The 21505-nt window shown below is 35.6% G+C and overlaps 2 protein-coding genes across 2 annotated transcripts in view; both read right to left on the bottom strand.

Annotated features, from left to right (window-relative positions):
• LOC127879042 (uncharacterized) overlaps nucleotides 1-21505 on the bottom strand; it is a 484339-nt gene that overhangs the window by 171502 nt on the left and 291332 nt on the right. The window lies entirely within an intron of this gene.
• LOC127877183 (uncharacterized) lies at nucleotides 15637-17444 on the bottom strand. The gene is made up of 3 exons (XM_052422846.1): nucleotides 16927-17444; nucleotides 16640-16832; nucleotides 15637-15645 (listed from the first exon to the last, which is right to left on the bottom strand). Exons 1-3 carry the CDS (start codon nucleotides 17442-17444, stop codon nucleotides 15637-15639), a joined length of 720 nt encoding a protein of 239 aa, XP_052278806.1.

Genomic DNA, 21505 nt, shown 5'->3' with positions numbered 1-21505 from the left:
TCGAGCCCTGTTAACGGCTACTTTTTTATTTTATTCTTGATTTTTAACTGGAGCTTTTAAGATCCAATGTTTACATTTATCAATATAAAGCATTTAAAGACAAACTTCAAAATCTGTGAAAAGGCCACTTTAACGTGATACGGCGGTTTACCGGTATCTGCAAAATAGCTAAGACATGCTGCTCCCCTTTTCCACTGTCCATGTGGCACTTTAGCTTTCTTTATATCAAGTTTCTCCCAATCACATCCCCTGCTACATTTTTCATTCAGTTAGCTGTCTGCTTCAGACGCTCATGGTAGTTACAACCTCTGTCCGCTAGACGTCTTTAGAATAATAGTGAGCTCTTACTGACCTGTACGGCACTATGAACCATACAACATCACTCGTTTTCATAATAACTATTAATGCATTATGTTGCTGTTTGTCTTCTCCCGAAAAGTGGCGAGCAACAATTTAAGTTGTTATATACATGTAGTTTGTTGTACATGTATGCTATTCGGTAAAGTATAATCGCGTTTACGACAAAATCATCCTTATTTGATTTGTTTCTTCACAGAAATAACCGTGGATCTTTATCTCCTGGCCATTAATGAACTGAAAGAATCCACTGAAACGATAAAAACAACGGCATTCCTTGTGCTCCTGTGGAATGACAGTTATCTAAGATGGACCCCGGTCGATCATGCAAATATTGAGTTCGCCTTTTGGCCACAGGTAAACATTAACAAAAAATATTTATTGGATAAATCATTCTAAATACATTTATTAAATTTACGAATTAGCGTAATTTAGCGCTTTCATCAGAATTCATAGCTAAACAACACAGATCTTTCAGTCGTGAACTGTATAAGCATATGAGTTGCGTTCTGAGAAAACTGGGCCTAATGCATGCGCGTAAAGTGTCATCCCAGATTAGCCTATGCAGTTTACACAGGCTTATCAGGGACGACACTTTCCGCTTTTATGAAATTTTTCGTTTAAATGAAGTCTCTTCTTAGCAAAAATCCAATTTAGGCAGAAAGTGTCGTCCGTGATTAGCCTGTGCGGACATAAACATAATTTTTTTCTCACAATAAAACCCATTCGGTAGGATTAATTATAAAGCACGTGTTTTTTTAAGCCAATGATTGGCCTGCCACACATCCTACATGAATTCCTCGTCCGAACTCAAAGATTTCTCCGCAAAAAGCACCTTTATGAAAAAACAACATAAAATAAAAGACAATTCACTTGAAATCATTCTTGATAAATCATTGGACAGAATGAGGTATGGAAGCCTGACCTTGCCTTGAAGAATTCAAATCTGGATTACAAGGAGCTCGGTGTGCCGTCCCTCAATGTTTACAACCATTATACCGGGGCGGTCGGTTGGGCTCCTTTTCAAGTAAGTATAAGGTGATAAACTTCCATAGAGTCCATACACTTTGTGTTACTATGCAGGTCATTATTAAATAATATACGTTTGCGCATATGAATTTTGGAAGAGAAATACCTTCACATCTCATACCAATATTTGTTTTACATGTACATGTTTATTTACATTGGACAAACATATGCGAGGTGAACGGTTAACCAATAAACGAACAAATTTTTTTTTTTAATCATAATTTAAGGTTTTCGAATCCACGTGTTCGATGGACATCGTATACTTTCCGTTCGATTATCAGACCTGCTACCTGAAGTTTCAGGCTTGGAGTTACTCGAGATTTGAGGTAATGTGTATTTCTCGGGAGTCTACAACAGTGTTAAATGTGTCTTGTTCTGTGAAAGCTGGTCATAATGCATGTGCGTAAAGTGTCGTCCCAGATTAGCCTGTGCATTCCGCACAGGCTAATCAGGGACGACACTTTTCGCTTAAATGGTATTTTCCGTTTAAAGGAAGTCCCTTTTTACCGAAAATCTAGTTTAAGCGGAAAGTGTCGTCCCTGATTTGCCTGTGCGGACTGCACAGGCTAATCTGGATCGACACTTTACGCACATGCATTATGCCCAGTTTTCTCAGAACAAGACACAAATCATTGATATATCTTGTTTGTGTATCTCAGTGTATACAAACTACTTTGTTAACATGTACAATATCTGTATTTGTAGGTTGCAATGATAGGTGGTTCGAAGGGAATCGAATTGACCCAATACGAACCTAATTCTGGTTGGGATATTATTGACTCCAGTTGGAAAGTTGAGGAAGACTCCGTTGACAGCATTATAAGCTTTTCCCTGAAACTAAGACGAAAACCACTGCCCTTTATGTTGTCTGTTATCTTTCCAATAATAACGCTAGCAATTTTGAACTTCTGTGTTTTCCTATTGCCGGCTGACAGCGGAGAACGAGCAAGCTACGCCATCACGGTTTTCTTGGCGTTCGCTGTCTTCCTAACCATTGTTTCTTCATCTTTGCCACAGAATTCCGATTCCATAGCACTGATTCAGATCTACCTTATAATCCAAACTGCTTGCAGCACCTTGACAACCGTCCTTGCGTTGGCCCTTCTGCGATTGAACAGGTTTGATAAAGATGTGGCAATTCCTCGCATTCTGGTTTTCGTCATGCGATGCTTTAAATGCAAATGTTGCTCCAAAGGGTTTGACGAGTCGTCTTCAGGTGACGCCGAATACTCGAACGGGCCCAGGGTTGCGAAGACACAAAGGAGCGTAGCAGAAAGCAGAATATTTGATGGGTCTCCAACTTTTTATGTCGCATACCAAAACGGGTCCGGAATGGTGCAACCGCATAGGGGAACAACACAAAAAAGAATGTCGGATAATTCTTCTACTGGTGACGTCGAGTACTCTTGGAGAGAAGTCGTAAACTTTCTAGACGTCGTGTTTTTTGTAATGTTCGCATGCATTCTCGTCGCATCTTCACTTGGATGTTTTTTTAAAGCAGCCTTGAACGCAAAGCCTTAACAATTTAATATTAAAAACTAGTATGCTTCTTCGGAATAGCGCGCCTTTTATGGGCGAACATGACATTTTGTAAAGTCAGCGAAAATAAACTATAACAGATAATACTGGAAAAAAAGAATTGCAAAACCGATGGGAAAGCAGTTCAAATATCATTATTTTCTTCATTAGAAAGTGTCTATATATTTATCCCCTTCCGCAAGATCGACTTTTTTATAGTTTTCACTGTGCTTTAAATAATACCAATATTTAAATGTGTGTGTTTACAAATATTCTACGAAGGAGAACATTGTGCACAAAAGTAAGACAACTTTTAAAAATAACGTTTTCCTTTATTAAAATGTAAAGCTATGATTAACATTTAAATTTATATCTAATGCATATAAACAAATGATACTTTTTTTTTTGGGGGGGGGGGGGGTATTACAAATTTCTAATATCTGATTTTCAACATAAAAGATCCCAAATTTCATCTACAATTTCATTGTTTTATTGCATAACCTTTTTGCACATATATTCATGCAAACCTACCCAAACGGTTCATGGGCTATCAAACAATATATAACAAAGAGAAATAATAAAGGTGATTATCAGGAGCAAAACTATTTTCCGCAAGCCATGTTACACGTAAGGATATCTTTGGTATAAGTCTTACCTTATTGTACTTAATATTCTGTAAATGAAATCACGTATCTTATATGATAATCTAGGTCTATATCAATAATAAACATATACAGTATTTATAACCAAACGATGCATGTATGAATAATGTATGAACTACATATAATTTTAATACAACATTCGGTTGTTTTCAATAAAAACTATGATAGGTCTTAACCTTTTGATCATCGTTTTATTCTTTTAAAATTGTTATGTAACCGATTAATCGCAAATTTATGAATGGGTCGTGCTCTGTGAAAAAGGGGTTGAATGCATGTGCGTAAAGGCTAGTCAGGCACGAATCTTTCCCCTTTTATGATATTTTTCGTTTCAAGAAAGTCTTTCTTAACAAAAATCCAGTTAAGCCGGAAATTGTCGTCCCTTATTTGCCTATGCGAACTGTACGGGCTAATCTGGGACGACACTACGCACATGCATTAAACCCCCTTTTCACGGATCACGGCTCATGTACCTGTATCTCAATTTGCACAGAAAGCTGGATATATTATATATGTTGAAGTCGTGCATGCAGCTGCTGTCAATGCAAAAACGTCTATAGGTTCACTGATTTGCCGTTATTTTGCGGCAATATAGAGACCATTAATTAACCCATTTATGCATAGCGTCTAGAAAAAAGGCCATGGCAAACAGCGTAGACCCAGATAAGACGCCGCATAATGCGGCGTCTCATCAGGGTCTGCGCTCTTTGATTAAAGGAATTTCTGTAACACATATTCTAAATATAGAAATAAATATACTAGACATCCCTAATTTTGGAAATATATTGATCCACTTTAGAAGGATGGGAGAGTCCACTAGGCATACATGGGTTAAAATACATAGCGTAAGGACGCGCAATCACAATGGTGCATGTTAACGGCACTACACTAAAATCACAATATACCATGTTTTCTGATATGAAGACGCGTGCTTGCCGTTACAATGATGCTTTAAAAAGGTGTGTGTGGTATATGAGATGATGGTCGATTCTTATTGTAAAGTTTAGAGGACACATATTGTTTAATCATTTTTTGCTTCATAATATCTGATTTTTGTGGTTTTATTCAAAAATTTGATATCCATCCCGGTTTGATTCGAATATTCGAAACAGCATACACGTATTGCCCAACGGGTGTTACAGTAAAAACAAATTTGCGATAAACTAAACATGGCGTAGGTCCATACCATGTAAATATACATTATAGTTACAATATATAAGAATTCTTAATTTCAGAAACATAATCAGACGATAACTTCTCTTCCGCAAATAATGTTACAGGTTATGATACCTTTGGTATAGGTATTGCATTTTTGTTCTTAATATTCTCAATAAATATTATATTAAATTATATTATAAATATTTATTTTCAATAAAAACTATGATAGGTCTTTACCTTTTGGTCTTCGTTTTTAACTTTTAATATTGCAATGTAACCGATTATAAGCAACTTTATATGTGGACCGTGCTCATTGAAAAAAGGGTTAAATGCATGTGCGTAAAGTGTCGTCCCAGATTAGCCTGTGCATTCCGCACAAGCTAATCAGGCACGACACTTTCCGATTTTATGATATTTTTCGTTTGAAGAAAGTCTATTTTTTAGCAAAAATCCAGTTTAGGCGGAAAGTGTCGTTCCTGATTAGTCCGCACAGGCTAATCTGGGACGACACTTGACGCACATGTATTAAACCCCCTTTTTACGGAGCATGGCTCAATTTGCACCGAAAGCTGGTTGTATTATATTTGTTGGAGTCGCGCATACAGCTGCTGTCAATGCAATATACGTCTATAGGTTCACTGATTTGCCGTTACATCTTGCGGCAATATAGAGACCACTTAAACACATGGCGGAAGGACGTGAAGTCAAAATGGCACATGTTTACGAGTCTTCCCGATTCAATAAATGTGATAAATCGTAGCGAATCGCGGGCTTGTTTTCGTAGTGGAATAGGGCCATTACCGTCCTCCTTGCAATCGAGATCTTCATGACGATAGTAAGCGCTATGCTACACAGAACCTCGAAACCCATCCCGATCATCTCTTTCAAACTTAAGTTGAATGTTGTGATATCAATAGGTATCGTGATCGTATCACGATACCTATTGATATGCTTTTGAGTTGACAAAAACACTTTCAAGTTAAAAATAAATATGTTGGTTTTACAGTTGCTTATATATAATTTGGCAAGCTCATTGCCCTCCCTCCAAGTAGGGTACTATGGTATTCTTCCCACTCCCTATTAATACCAGTCAAAGTGTGGTATACGCCACAAAGTGCCATGTCAATGGTTAACCCATTTATGCCCAGTGGACTCTCCCATCCTTCTAAATTGGATCAATTTATTTCCAAAATTAGGGATGTCTAGTATATTTATTTCTATATTAGAATATTTCTTAAAGAAATTCCTTTACACAAACAGAGCAAACCCTGATGAGACGCCGCATCATGCGGCGTCTCATCTGGGTCTACGCTGTTTGCCAAGGCCTTTTTTCTAGACGCTAGGCATTAATGGGTTAAGGTAACAAAGTAAAATCATTATTCTTCATATGCTCTCCACTATTGTTGTCCTGTAACTGACATGAAAACCGTATATGTTATGACAGGCCTTTCCATCAGACACATTTTGTGACATGTCGAATCGTGTGATAAGACTTGCTTTCTTTTGTATTTTCCATGTCAACATTATTGCTTCTACTTCACGTGGTCTTTCAATTAAACAAGAGCACAAATCTTATGTAATACTCAAAATTTGCTTAGGACCACTAGTGCATAATTTAATACATAAAAATAACATAATAAACACACATTCTAATATCAAAACCTGCAAAATAACAATTTAAATTAAACAAAATTAAATTGAAGATAATGTGAAAACAAAAAGTGATCCTTAGCAAGTTTTGAGTAGTATATTTAAAAAAACCTTTAACCGAACACTTTTATACATAATTTTTATTATAAGATAGTTTAATCTAATAGCAATTTCACATTGAACGTTGGCTAAAGACGATACATAGTTAGTTTTTACTATATTTTTAACAAAGGAGTTTAAAAACAGCATCAGGCTACTATAACTTCAACTTAAACCTATTTATTAAGCTTGATTGCAACAAAATCATCTGTCTTATTGTGAGGCGTTTGAGTCCGTATACTGAGAACAATCAGTGGTGCATTTGGAGATCATCGTAGGTGTCTTTGAGGAAGATATGAACGCTACAATATTATAATTCAAACTCACGACATCACGGTTGCAGGGCAGACATCATTTTCACTGTCAACTATCCTTGACAAGTTATATAAACAATATGTAGTACACAAGCGTTTGCTCTTTATTTAGTTATGTGTTTTAGTTACAGTTGCTCATTCAAAATGTGATCATTACACATTTAAATGACAGTATTTCCTTACTATTTATTTACAGTGCTCTCTACACAACACATACCACTGAATGTTATCTCGATATAACATTTATCAATGCGTTTGATTTATAGAAGTGTATAGAAACACACATTTCACTTTTCAACGTACATCATCAAACATATTTTGTGTGCAACTGCACGTTTTATGATCCTCATTTAAACAATTATAATGTTAAGTCAGTTTTTAACATCATTTCTTCTTAATATTTTTGTTATGCACATATATGTCTTGCCTGGTGCATTCGTTTTGTGTCTCACTGTTTCGTTATGGTTTCTTGCCATAAATGAATGACCGCATTGTATACCAGGTTGTTTTTTCGTCTGATGGTGCAGTTAAAGGTTTACTTTATGGGTATTTTCTTAAAACTGATGCCGCGAGAATGGCGTTGCTGCTCGCCTGCGCAACAGAGTGCCACATATTGTAAACAACCCCTGCGTTGCGCACAATTTGGCACTAGCCGCCGGCCAAGCTTCAAAAGGTATACCCTACCTTTTGAAGTTCAAGGACATACTAGGCGACCTACATCGGTTCTACTCAAAAAGTCCGGTCCAAATGAGCGGATTGCGTGACCTGCAAGTAATAATGGACGATCCGGCCATCAGGCTTAAGGAAGCCAAAGACATTTGATGGCAGTCGCATGACCAGGCTACAGATGCGCTGCGCAGGTGCTTGCCATCTGTTTTTTGCCAGTTTGGAGCGGGGGCATCGGAACGTCACGACGCCCGAGCGGCCGGTCTTGCGCTGTTCACGCAAGACTATAGGTTCGTCTTCGCGGTCCTGATGATGTGCGACGTTCTCTCGCCACTTTCGGAGCTGTCGAAGGCAATGCAGACGCGGGACGTTGTATTTACAACCTTGAGACCGCTCGTTCGAGGGACTTTGGCACATCTACGTGCTCTTCAAGAAAAGCCCGGGGAAAATTTCGTCACCGCAAAGGAACGCGTCACCGAACTTCGAGAAGGAGGAAATAACATCAAAATTCCTACAAATGAACAGGTAGACACTTTCCAGACAGCTGTGTACCAGCAGTTCCTTGCCGCTGTCATCGAAAAGATCGATTCCCCGACCTGCCCCTTCTCATGAACTTCAACGTTTTCAACATGAGGGATCTCCCAGAAGACGATGTCACGGGCTCCCGCACGGGCTACGGTGAATCGAAGATACAGTGTCTGGCCGAACACTTCGGTCTACCCGTAGCTGTCACAGTTAGCCAATGGAAGACTGTGAAAGGAGCCCTCTCCGATTCTGGGAAGACGTGGGTAATGGCGTGGGTAACAGGAAATTTAAAAGAGAGCCACGTCAACATCTTCAAGCTTGCGACCATCGGTCTTCTCCTGCCCACGTCTACTGCCGACTGTGAGCGAGGGTCCAGCGCCCTCAAACGAATCAAAACAGACAACCGAGCTACTCTGTCAAACAAGGTGCTAAACTCCCTCCTCACTGTCAGCATCGAGGGTCCCTCGTTGGTAGTTTTTGACTTTGCTCGTGCGGTCGAAAACTGACACGGTGCCAAGCCACGTAGAACAGACATAGAGTAAGCGGTGATGTGACATGTACATTGTATTTATGTATATTTCATTTTTTGATAAAGGGTGCTGTTGTTACTGACGTGACTGGTGACTGGTGCAATTTGTACGTGTCAAGTGTTTGTTATAATTTTTCTCAAATTTCGATAGGTCGTTTAAACCGTTTTTTTTTATAACAAAAGTATGCCTAGTGTAACATGGATGTGTAAGGTACGCTGTACTTACCATTATTTGTATGTGTTTGTTATGTTTTTCTCGAATTGCGACAGGTCGTTTAAGACGTTATTTTGTCTTATTTAAGTATTCTTAGTGTACATGGATGTGTAAGAAACGATTTACATACCATTATTTTGTCACCAGCAGCCTGAAATAGTTTTGTATTAAAAAAAAATTAAGAATGATTGAAAAACTAATGCTTCATTTATATGTGTTATACCTATTTTGTTCGTTCATCTTTGTAGCACACATTACCGACACACACCGAACATAGTGAACGCGAGAAGTCAAACAAAAGACTTTGAAGAAGTTAGCATAATGCAAAAAACAACAGTAAAAACACATTTACTCAGATAACACAACGTTTCTTTATATGTCCGATAATAGGGGGCACAGCATGCAAAGTTAAGTATCAGTGTGACAGAAACGTGAGCTTGGTGCTAAATCAGTCATTAATAGAACGTTCCCGATCGTTGCAGCAGCTTGACTTTGTATCTTTGTTATTAAAGGGAAGCAACTTCTATAACGACAGTTTTCTAACTTAGTTGTTGTTAGCCTATTTTCGTCGTCTACCTGAAAAAAGAGCTCGGAAAGGATGATATGACAGTTTTAATATCGGGAAAATAATGAGTGTTAAATAACTAAGATGTTCTTAATTTGGATACCACTTTTAAACAATGTAAACATTTATCCTTACCAATCACTTCATATCTGTTTTTCTTAGATTTATAACGCACCACAGAACGTCAATTGACACGTTAAATTAAAAAAAAATCTTCTAAATATAAAAATACATATACTAGACATCCCTTATTTTTTAAATAAATTGATCCAATTTAGAAGTATGGGACAGTCCACTAGGCATAAATGGGTTAATTATAAGGCTATTGTGAAATCGTGGGAACACCTACTGCTCAGAACAGGTGTGTTCGCAGGTGATTAAGGAACACATCTACGCTTAGTTTATTTCTAGTGTGCGCGTAGACAAACATTAGCTGCATTGTTTGCTCAGGTGATTCGTGTGATTCATGATTCATGAACGATTTATGTTCCGACGATGACAGACGTGGGTTCGACCCCCGAATTGCGTTCACTTTTCATTCTGGTATTACTATCTTGCAGCATACACACATTAGAGTGTAACTGTCTAAAAAATACCCATTAACAATAGTTGTCTTTTATAAACATGTAGCATTTCTATTTAATTAAAATCAGGCAAATAATTTTTTGTCACATGGTATTCTCATATTTCATCAATACCGTAACTTAAATAAAATATTACCAAACGACCTTTATGCCTTGAAGGATGAGACTGTCTACTAGGCATAAATGGGTTAATCTGTTTTGCGCGATAAACTGCAATTATAAACACGTATGAACAATCTATGTCGAGGCATAGCTTGCTAGCAGCCAATGATAATACTTAACCTATTCATGCCTCGTGGACTCTCACATCCTTCTAAATTGGATCAAGTTATTTCCAAAATAAGGGATGTCTGGTATATTTATTTCTATTTTTATAATATTTCTTACAGAATCTCGTTTCAGCAAACAGTGTAGACCCTGATGAGACGCCGCATTATGCGGCGTCTCATCTGGGTCTACGCTGTTTGCCAAGGCTTTTTTTTCAGGACGCTAGGCATAAATGGGTTAATATGCAAAGTCCATCAAAAACACGCATGTGCATAATTGATTCGGTTACTATTTTAAATAAAAAAATGCGTCTTATGTTTTTGAGTTGAAATTCAACTACCATTTTCATATAGAAAACTTCTACATAATTTCTCACTTTTGCTTAAGCACACTCTGCACTTGCGTACGTCCAACACAGAGGTCACTTGCTATTACACGCGAACTTTTTCCAGATTCAAACAGTTTCAAACACTTGACTCGCTCCTCTTATGAGAGGAACTTACGTTCACCACTCATTGTTAATCCGTGATTTATTATTCCGATTGCTTTTAAAAGTGTTGTGAACGCTAGAAAGCTCTTTTAAAGAATGATCCGAAAATGTTATTTTAAAATCGATACTCAATATTGTAAGTACAATGTACTAATTGGCGGTCATTTAATTAGCGATTATTACTTTAAACGTGTCAAAAACTCTGACATATTTTCTGTTGAAGAAACCCCCACAATTATCCCGCGAAAACAAACCTTCTCAACACCTTATTATTTGTTTACTCGCAGCGGGCCGCTTTTATAATATCAAAGGCAATTACCGCTATCAAACGCTTTAACTGCAAAATAGACGGACAAATGATGTGCAGTGTTTTTAATTTTCGCGACTCGAGACGATTGACGCGTGACCGTTGATTTCAGTTCAAATATGAATTTCGGAATTGAATATAGTGGCCGTTGGCCGTTATGGACAGGTGGCCGTTAAAGACAGGTGTAATATAGAGTGTTTTTCGTCGGGGGGATTCCAGACTGACCGTTGTCTGCAGGTGACCGGTAAATTCAGGTGGCCGTTAGGTCAGTGTATATTGTTTTCTGTAGAATATCTTCATTTTCGCATATCACACATTCGATCTAAATTCTTACCAAAATTGACATTATCCTGGCACAATATTGACTTACAATAAACAAAAAACAACAGATAAACATGCATAATATAACTGATGTAGTGGTCAGATTCTTTGTAACTATAGTTATAATGTCGCGGCGAAAGTATCCCACGGTGTTATGGTGCGCTGTTTACCGCGATATTCTAGACGATAGCGATTCCAGCAAAATGTACGTTCGTTTGTATGATCCAGTCGTCAAACACACCAACTGATGACGGTTAATGTAATTATTCCGGTCATTATTTTTAAGCCTTTGCTGCTTGTCCTTTAAAAAATGTAAATGCTTTCTTATAGTCCACTAAATCCTGACAGCACCATGAGATCATATGTAAGTACTGATCAATACATGCTGAATAAATGTATGAATACATTTACTTAAGCGATTGTTTTATTTCGTATTAAAACAATAATTATATGACAAAGCCGCATGAATTGGGACTACTTATAAAACAGGTGCGAAATAAAGGGGTGGGGTAATAGCAGTGTTCAAATTATCAGCCACACAAATAGTCAAAGATATTTTATTACAGCCAGTGAAAATAAATATATTAATCTAATGAAACCGATATTACTTATCTTAAAAGCATGTAAACCAGATATATTCGCTTAAGATGACCTCCATTCCACTACAACCCTCGTCAAATCGGTTGTCGTGATGTTATTGGCCGTCATGTCTGTAAAATCAGGGTCAACGTGTAAATCAATTTATAATATTTAAGATAATTTGTTTCCAGATTGTATACATCGCACTTAATACCACGTTCAAAGTCGCATTTGTTCTCAAATTGAACTGTCAAATAATTAATTGAATTATTATTATATTAAGAAAACTTGTTATTCGTACGAATATTAAATGTCAAAGCTCATTGTTAGTGAATTCCGTCAAATTTAATGGTAAAATCTAAAATATCATTGTAAAAGGCACGCACAGTTAATAAATAATCCACTAAACTTTCACCATAATGAGTAGCCTTGATCATTGTCTTTATGTTCCATTCACGATACTAATATTGATAGGCATTCATATTATAAGAAGCCACGTGGGGGATTTTGTGTTTCCCATAAAAAAACTGTTTTCTGCGTTTATAAAATAATAAAAATGTGTACAAAATTCAATAGCTAGAAAATGGTCTTAGATATACACATATATAGCACGAGCATTTTCAACGTATACATAGACATATACAATAAATAAAAATACATCAAATTCTATATTAAACAATAGCATTTTTAATTTAACCTACGATGCAATTGATATTATTTTGTTTGCAAATGTAACACCTGTTTAAATCGGTTTTTTAATTGAAATTACAAGACCATTACTTGTGCGCTCTACTAGAATGTATTTAATAAGTCTGTATGACTGAATATGTGCTGTAACCTTTTAGATCTAATGTAGAGTCTTAATTTGTGAAAGTTTACGATACACATATAATATCGTCTTTTGGTCAATCCGAAAAAACTATGCACGACTCTGTTTGATGTATTTGGTCACGTTGAGGCAGTTCCTTGTTTAATGAATTTCGTCACAATAAATATTGGTGTCCGAATGCTTGTGTCTGGCGACATCGATGGTCTACGCTGGAGGTACGAACCCCTGTCCATGTGAAGTGGGTGTCTTAGTTGGGTATGCATATATATTACCAGGCAGCTGGGTAAGTCGTAGAATTCTTTAAAACTAAAATGCATGACTTACCATTATTTGACCGGTTCGTTCGCTATTTGTGACACATTTGTGACATTTTGTTCTGTTGTTCTTTTTGCTAGTGTTTCGGTTTGAGCTCGATTGATCGATATAAGGCGATTCTTTAGAAGGTTTACGTTTCCTTTTCATCAATTTGTATCCATTGTTTTTCAATTTTAACACACTTCATTCCTCATCACACGTTTTATTGCCACACTTTGCAATATTTCAGACGGATTTTTAATCGACCGCCATGATCAGAAATGCGTAATCATCATACGAAAAATGTGTCCACATTAACGTTTTTGATAAGCAACGGATAACGTATTCATATTTAATGTCCAATGTACCCATTACAAATATTAAACAAGAGCAGACCGCTCATCTATTTTCTTTTTAAAGGTGAAGGGACTCTCAATTTAAATCACAAAGGAGGTAGAGGTGGAGTGAAGATGGGTGTATAGTGTGGGTGTGTGGACATTTATTACATTATCTTCCAAAAATGCGGAAAAAAATGCAAAAAAAAAATGCAAAAAATAAAAAATCGGGGGGGGGGGGGTGATTCTTGGGTGCGATGGTTGGACGGTATTTCAAAAATAAAATAATAAAAATAAATATTTGTGTTTTTTAAACCGTTTCAAAAAAAATTGGGGGGGGGGGGGGGTATAGTGTGAGGGTGTGGTGGTCATTTGTGAGATGATCTTAAAATAAAAAAAATAAAAAAAAATAGGGGGGGGGGGGATTCGGGGGGAGGTGGGGAGGGCACGGGGGATGGTTTGGGTGGAGTCTATTGTGGTATGTCAGGTAATAGTAGTTTTGTCAAAGTATCAATCAAATCTAATCATAAATAAAGAAGTTATGGCAATTTTAGCAAAATTTAATAATTTTACCTTGAATGTCAAGGTCATTCAAAGGTCAAGGTAAATTTCAACTTGCCAGGTACAGTAACCTCATGATAGCATGAAAGTATTTGAAGTTTGAAAGCAATAGCCTTGATACTTTAGAAGTAAAGTGGATCGAAACACAAAATTTAACCATATATTCAAAGTTACTTAGTCGAAAAAGGGCCATAATTCCGTAAAAATGACAACCAGAGTTATGCAACTTGCCCTTTTACTGTCCCCTTATGATAGTTTGCGAGTGTTCCAAGTATGAAAGCATAAAGGGCCCATAATTCCGTCTAAATGCCAGTCAGAGTTACATAACTTTGCCTGCACAGTCCCCTTATGATAGTTAATAAGTGTTGCAAGTATGAAAGCAATAGCTTTGATACTGTAGGAATAAAGTGGACCTAAACACAAAACTTAACAAAATTTTCAATTTCCTAAGTATAAAAAGGGCACATAATTCTGTCAAAATGCCAGTCAGAGTTACATAACTTTGCCTGCACAGTCCCCTTATGATAGTTAGTAAGTGTTGCAAGTATGAAAGCAATAGCTTTGATACTTTAGGAATAAAATGGACCTAAACACAAAACTTAACAAAAAATTTCAATTTTCTAAGTATAAAAAGGGCACATAATTCTGTCAAAATGCACGCCAGAGTTAACTAACTTTGCCTGCCCAGTCCCCTCATGATTGTATCAAGTTTGAATGCAATAGCATTGATACTTTCTGAGAAAAGTGGACCTAATCGCAAAACTTAACCGGACGCCAACGCCGACGCCGACGCCAAGGTGATGACAATAGCTCATTTAGTTCCAAAAAAAAGACGAGCTAAAAACTGTTAATTTGTAAAACAACGATTTGTTAAGAAACTTTTGTTAAATGCGGTTTGCACAATTATGTGATATACTTGGACTATTATACTCAATTTAAGTCGTCTATCGGCTCATAAAATCTTGTCTGTCCGCAGTGTACTGGTCCAAATATATAACCGTGTTTAACTTCTCTGTATTGACTTTGATTTAGAAGATGATTACCATTTTATATATATGCCGTTGTTTCACTTCGATCAGAAAAAATATATATTAGCTGTATATTGTATATCCACACGTATATAAATTCCCTCAGTTAATAGTTTCATGTGACACATCAATAAATTATCATGTATGTAAATTTGTCAAAACAGCTTTTGTCCTAAAGTTACTTCCCAAACTATGTTTGGATTTTTTAGGAACATATTTTAATGTCTATATTTATAAACATTTTGGAACAGAATAGTTTGCTCTCGTTTTTTTCCGCTGGGATTTGTTTTGTTTTTTTTGTGTACAAATAAGCAATCTATAAATGACCGTGAGTATGAATGAACATGCTCTTATATAAATAATCACCAGAACACAGAATAAAATAGCAAATTTTTTAAATAAAGAAACAAGTAAAACTGGTAACGCTGTTGTTTTGGTGCTTTGTGTTCTATTTTGTCACGATGATAATCGTAGTCCGATAAGCTTGTTTGCTTCAACAAAGTGAATCAAATGCTGCCTGACATATTTTATATGCAGTCTTTATCTAAATATATTTTAAGTAACAATAAGAATGACATTATTTAATGTTTACGTTACTGTTATAACGAAGAATAGTTTAGTCATTATGATGACTTTATAATTGTGCATGTTTGAGTGTTACCAATACCCTACCCTTCGTTCTTTGTATTATTTTCACATATATGGTCTAGAAAGAAAATCAATACGAAGTCGCAAAAATTACCGACATTTGTACTTAATTATCCTTTCTGTGACACAATTGTTTTAATGACAAGCATAATCTGTACAATTCGGTTCGTGTCGGCTTTGAAAAAATGGCTGCCCTGCAAATTTAGATCTCTCGTGTTAATTGACGTTCTCTTGCGCATGATGCCGCTGCTATATACTTCTACTTCTAATTCGTTCATTAACGTTTTAGTTTAACCCTTATAAACTGCCCGAAATAAGAACAACAACAAACAAAAAGCGACATTGTACACTGAGTTTTATCAATTTGTTTATAACATCAACAACAACAGCAGCAGCTGCAACAACAATAACAACAACAACAACAACAACAAGAAGAAGAAAAAGAAGAAGAAGAAAAAAAAAAGGAGAAGAATGTTATATATATATATATATATATATATATATATATATATATATATATATATATATATATATATATATATATATATATATATATATATATATATATATATATATATAGCTACAATACATATCACATGTTTACGCCATAGCAATAGGGAGCTTTACATCCATATTAACTTTATTATTATGTTCGGTGTTCTCCACAGCCCGCGAGTTACTACCGGAAGCATGAACAGCCGTAGGGTGAATTCTTGTGTTGGAATTCCCAACTCCGTGTTGTCGGCGTCGTATAATAAGGAAAACAAGCAGATTGAGGGCACCTATGATAAGAGACCATGGATTATGGAATTTTCAAATGATTGGGTTTGAGATGTGTAAAAACAAGACAATTAAAATTATTCTTTTGATGGCTGCATTGATTTGACATGGAAATGTAGTAGTACTTGTAAATGATGCTATTGTTTAATATCTTTTTACATTTTTGTACGTATAAAATTGCTTTAGTTTTATTAAGTTACCTCCGGTGTTTGTAGATACGACAATAATGTGATGCATTGGTTGTGGAACCACTTTCACGAACAAACTCCAGATTTGAAACAGGCTCATTGGTCCCCATTGGATGAAGAAGGCCGCCACAAACAACGACATTGCCTTTGCTGAACTGAAACTGGCCTTTTGTGTCGCAGACATGGTTTCAAGCGTTTTGCTGATAATCGCTGTCTGTTGACGTATTCTGAGCCATGTTAGTACGTAGAACACAGTGTTTATTGCCAAGGTTACCACTACGGGAACAGTAGTGAACAAAATACGAGCGATCTTTCCTTTAACGCCATCAAAATAACAGCTGCAAAGGAAAGTATATTTTAAGAGATAATACATAACAAAATTTAAAAATCTCGACTTGTCAAACTTGGATGAATATCTGTGCCACTACTTACACTGATCCGGTCGGTCCGAACTTTCCAAGGCCACCAGCTATTGTTGCACCGACAAACGGAGCGCCAAATGTCCATAGAAGGATGCGACAGTCTTTAGTACCGAAATTAATATGTTTGTCCCACCTTACTAAGACAAAAGCAGTTATGGCTACGATGTTCACCATGAGAATCTGTGCTGTGATAAATTCCGCCGAAATGAATGCGTAGAATTCACAAAGACCTCTAGGGTACACGTGGCTTCTTGCAATAAGTATCTGCATGTGGTCCGTAAAGTGGGCAATGTTGAAAAGCCCATCGCATATCGCGGAGTAGACCACAATTCTGTCTTTCTTGGACCAGCGCGAGAAAAATGTCTTGTAACTCTTGCTCCGGAACGAAAACATGATTGCCAAAACAGCACACGTGAAGCTCGTGGCGATGCATATAATTGCGGGAATGTGGATCCCATAAAATGTACCATCGGATATGCCGTATAGTGCGAGGTCATAGCCGTCTCTTAGTGAGAAATTCGAATTCATCATTTCAATGGTTTTATTCTTTTATTTATGTTTTAAGATGTGTATGATTTATTCAATCTCTTAACACTTTTATTATTTATACATTAACGTTATTTTTTCTTAAATATTTATCCATTATTATAATCTATATAACTTAAGTTCATAGTTGAAAAGCAAACCTTGCATTAAATAAATTAAATTTATTTTTAAGTGTTTAAAACCACCATATGGTATTGAAAGAATAATTATGCAATCTCATATAAAATCCAATGTCGTCTTAATCTTTAATACCTTGCAAAAAACCAATGTCTCTTCGGCATAGCTGTCATATAAATGAGTTCGATAACTTCAAACGTTGACATAATTGAAAAGAAATATCATTGGTTTTATAGCGCAGGTTCTTGTACATGAACAATTTACAATTAATTCACATTACAAGATGTTATTTAACCGCGCATTGTAAAGGCTTTTAAATATTTGCTTTCCATTTAAAAAAGATTCAAGATCGATAGCCAAGAATAATGCAAATGAAAATAACATATCTCGCACTTAGGCTTCGTCATATATATAATATTAGTCGGTCCGTTACATGCAAATGATAACCCATTCGAAAATCGATGCCGATATATACGGGCATCATGCACCTAGCACTGATTTGTTTCATAAATGTTTGTTTTTTAACTACGCATAGTTTATCATACAGGAAACAGATGACGAATGTTCATTGTGCATTACTGTAACACTCGAAATAAAGAAAGACACAAACTACCTGTATAATACAGTATAAACAATTAGTGTGTTGAGTCATGAAAATAGGTCTGATGTTTAGGTCTAAATATGAGAATTGCTGTAAGAATTGCTGTAATAATTGCTCTAACGCGTGACATTATCTAGTGGCCATGTAGCTTCAATCTGCCGTTATATACATTAATTTATGTAACGGCAGCGTTTTATGTCAAGTTTCAATGTGTGATTAGTTAAATCCATCCAAACATTATTTGTGAAAGAATAGAATGCAATACGTCAGTGCATAAAAGATACATTTAACTGCAATGTTCGTCGTAATGAACCAATATCTTTAAAAATACTTTGCAAAAAACTTTTACGAAAGAACAGTTATGTACATGTCATAAACGAAAGATTAAACATTTTAGTCGGGAATATAACGTATATGATATTGTTATTATAAATTACACGGTTCAATTGTAAGCTTTGTTTTGTTGTGTTAAGGACACTGAGTAAGCGTCGGGTAAAATATTTAGTTTCTCATAAAATTCAAAATATGAGCTTGATGTTGATAAACAGGGGTCATAATGCAAATTGTTGACAACAAAAAGTGCAAATTCTCATTCAGTACCAAAACTACCTGAGTCTGTCGACCTCAATAATATTAGGTAGAACAAAAGTAAAATTCAGTTATACTAAATCGCCTAATGAAAACGTTTGTGTGTCTCTTCCGAGAGTAACAATGATTTATTGTCCAGGTCATTTGATATGAACTTATTAAAAACTTATTTTTTTATTCGTCGATTTTGTGTTCGTCTTTCAAGTTTATAGCATTCATTCTCAGCCACATTTTCCAATACGCTAACAGTCATCTGCAATATTGAATCAAATGGATGATTGTATAACAGACACGAAACCTGATTGGACGAGAAGAAGAACAATAAATGCTTTATTATTTGTGGATACAAAACCTTGCATGAACCCAGCATAGTAAGAGCCGATTGCATATGTACGCCAACATTTTTACCGAATGAACGATATTTGTCTTCAGAATTATCCCTCAACCCATCCCAAGCCGCCAGCCAAAGTCTCTCCTCAACATTATTGATCTTGAAAATGGTCTTAGATACTACCCAACCGCGGAATTCCGCGTATCCGCGAATAATTGTCACCTCTGGATCAAGTCGAATGATGTGTCGTATTATTACTGTTTGATAAGAATTGGGGAAGAAACAATCCGTTTTAAGTTGAATGTCTTTGCTATGGGCATTACTGAACTCGGGCTACCTACGTCCATGTTTTTGCTCTTAATGCTCTCACAGATCAAAATAATGTTATTTCCATAGTTATAATCATAAAGTACTAAATGATGTGCTTTTGTACGCTTTCAAATTATAAATTTAATTTAATCGCGCCTGACGTTTTAAGGTTAATATCCGTGCAAGTAATAACAATTAACGAGCATGGTTGATGATACAATATCAAGGAGGCTCGTAATTCAAATAAGTATCCATAGATGATTTCTTTTTTACGATTTAAGAACAAAAACCATGTATCTTACATTATACATAGTTATCAGACCATCAACACACTCGCAATGTCGTTTTTGCATAACTTTCTATTAAAAAGTGTTTAAAGGCGTGTATAACATTTGAATTTCTAAAACACTTGCATCACATGGTCAGACAGAGTTGCGTGCTGAAACTGAATGAAAACAGTAGCAAAATACACGTATTGTACACGTCGCGATTTTGGTTAAATATACACGTAAACAAGAATGCACGTTTTATTTTGATGAGCGCAAAGCGATTATTGATCATTCTTCGAACACGTTCTGTTTTTATGATCTTAATAGGCCTCTATATGTTCAAATCCTGTCAGTTAAAAATTAACCCATTTATGCCTAGCGTCCTGAAAAAATGCCTTGGCAAATAGTGTAGACCCAGATGAGACGCCAAGTAATGCGGCGTCTCATCAGGGTCTACACTGTTTGCTTACACGAAATTCTGTAAGAAATATTCTAAAAATAGAAATAAATATACCAGACATCCCTAATTTTGGAAATAACTTGATCCAATTAAGAAGGATGGGAGAGTCCACGAGGCATAAATGAGTTAACGTAACGTGATGTTTACGTTATTAGTTAATACGTTCTGCGACCACTTACTGATCCAACGCACACTTTATAAAAGACATACATACGTCTTTATTGACGATTTCAATCATTACATGGCCATACTTACATTATACATAATACAATTCAACAGCATGTCTTGGGTATCTGATGCGATACAATTGCGATTAATATGGTGGAAAGTGATATATTGAGTGTGTGTTTTTATACTTCATTTCTACGTATTACTTAAATAAAAAGAAAAATATAAGTATAAATTTAAGATTAACCATGTGTTATATATTTATACTCATCATTCAAGTAGTGTTCAAATCCTTATTAATATTACATATTAGTTATTAAGGAAAAATATATCAAATGTTTAAAATGATATCCGATGTTACTGATTATTTTAAATATTTCTGTTTGGTTGAATATATTTTCTAAGACAACCTAATCAGTTTTGACTTGATAGTGATGGTATTAAGCTGAATTAATTAATATACACTCTTTATTGGAGACTTGTTGCTAAATGATGTTTCATCAAGAACATTTTATTAACACAGGATGCCGTCAATATGAAATGCTGTTATATTATTCTCGCATTTAAGCGTCTAAAGTAAGTATGCTTGCAATACCAAGATATATAACTAAATCATATTATTCTGTAAGACATTGAAATGTGAACTTTCACAGATTTTGTTTACGACACTACAGATTTTCGATTTCGAACAGAGAACAACATATGATATAAAATCCGAAATAACACTCAATGCATTAATGGAATCACACTGTGATGCTCATTAATAAAAAGTATTGCCATTAGACAATCAAAGAAACGTTTAAACTTGTTTCGTGATATTTGTACATTTATCATTCGATTAACTAAGTATCTTCATTTTATTATATTAATATATATTTTTAAGATATTATATTTTATGAACCGTAGTTTTGTCATTTTCATTAAAATATTTGACATTCATTTGGTCACCCCCAAAACTATCGTCACAATTTAAAGTTTCCTTAAATAAGAAATCAAGGATGTTTGTCTTATAAAAAAGCGTGTGATTGTAATGTCTGCATTTAATTGAACAATCTGATAAAATTACCAGCTGCTTTTAAGAACGACAATGGGAGTTTATTTGTGTATTTCAATGATAAGGACACATTGGTTGTATATTTGGACAATGAAATGAACTGTATCTGTGGAACTTTAAAAAATAAAATTAAAACAATTATTCAA

The sequence above is a fragment of the Dreissena polymorpha genome, chromosome 4 (genome assembly GCF_020536995.1).
Source record: "Dreissena polymorpha isolate Duluth1 chromosome 4, UMN_Dpol_1.0, whole genome shotgun sequence".
NCBI lineage: Eukaryota > Metazoa > Mollusca > Bivalvia > Myida > Dreissenidae > Dreissena > Dreissena polymorpha.
The sequence above is the reverse complement of the archived record's forward strand: the minus strand, read 5'-3'. Positions and strand labels throughout refer to the sequence as shown.

Excerpts from the sequence above, each read along its gene's own strand:
- LOC127877183 (XM_052422846.1), bottom strand. The coding sequence starts at position 17,444 with ATGAATTCGAATTTCTCACTAAGAGACGGCTATGACCTCGCACTATAC. Across the intron at positions 16,833-16,926 it reads TTCGGACCGACCGGATCAGT|CTGTTATTTTGATGGCGTTA; the intron begins GTAAGTAGTGGC and ends TTTCCTTTGCAG.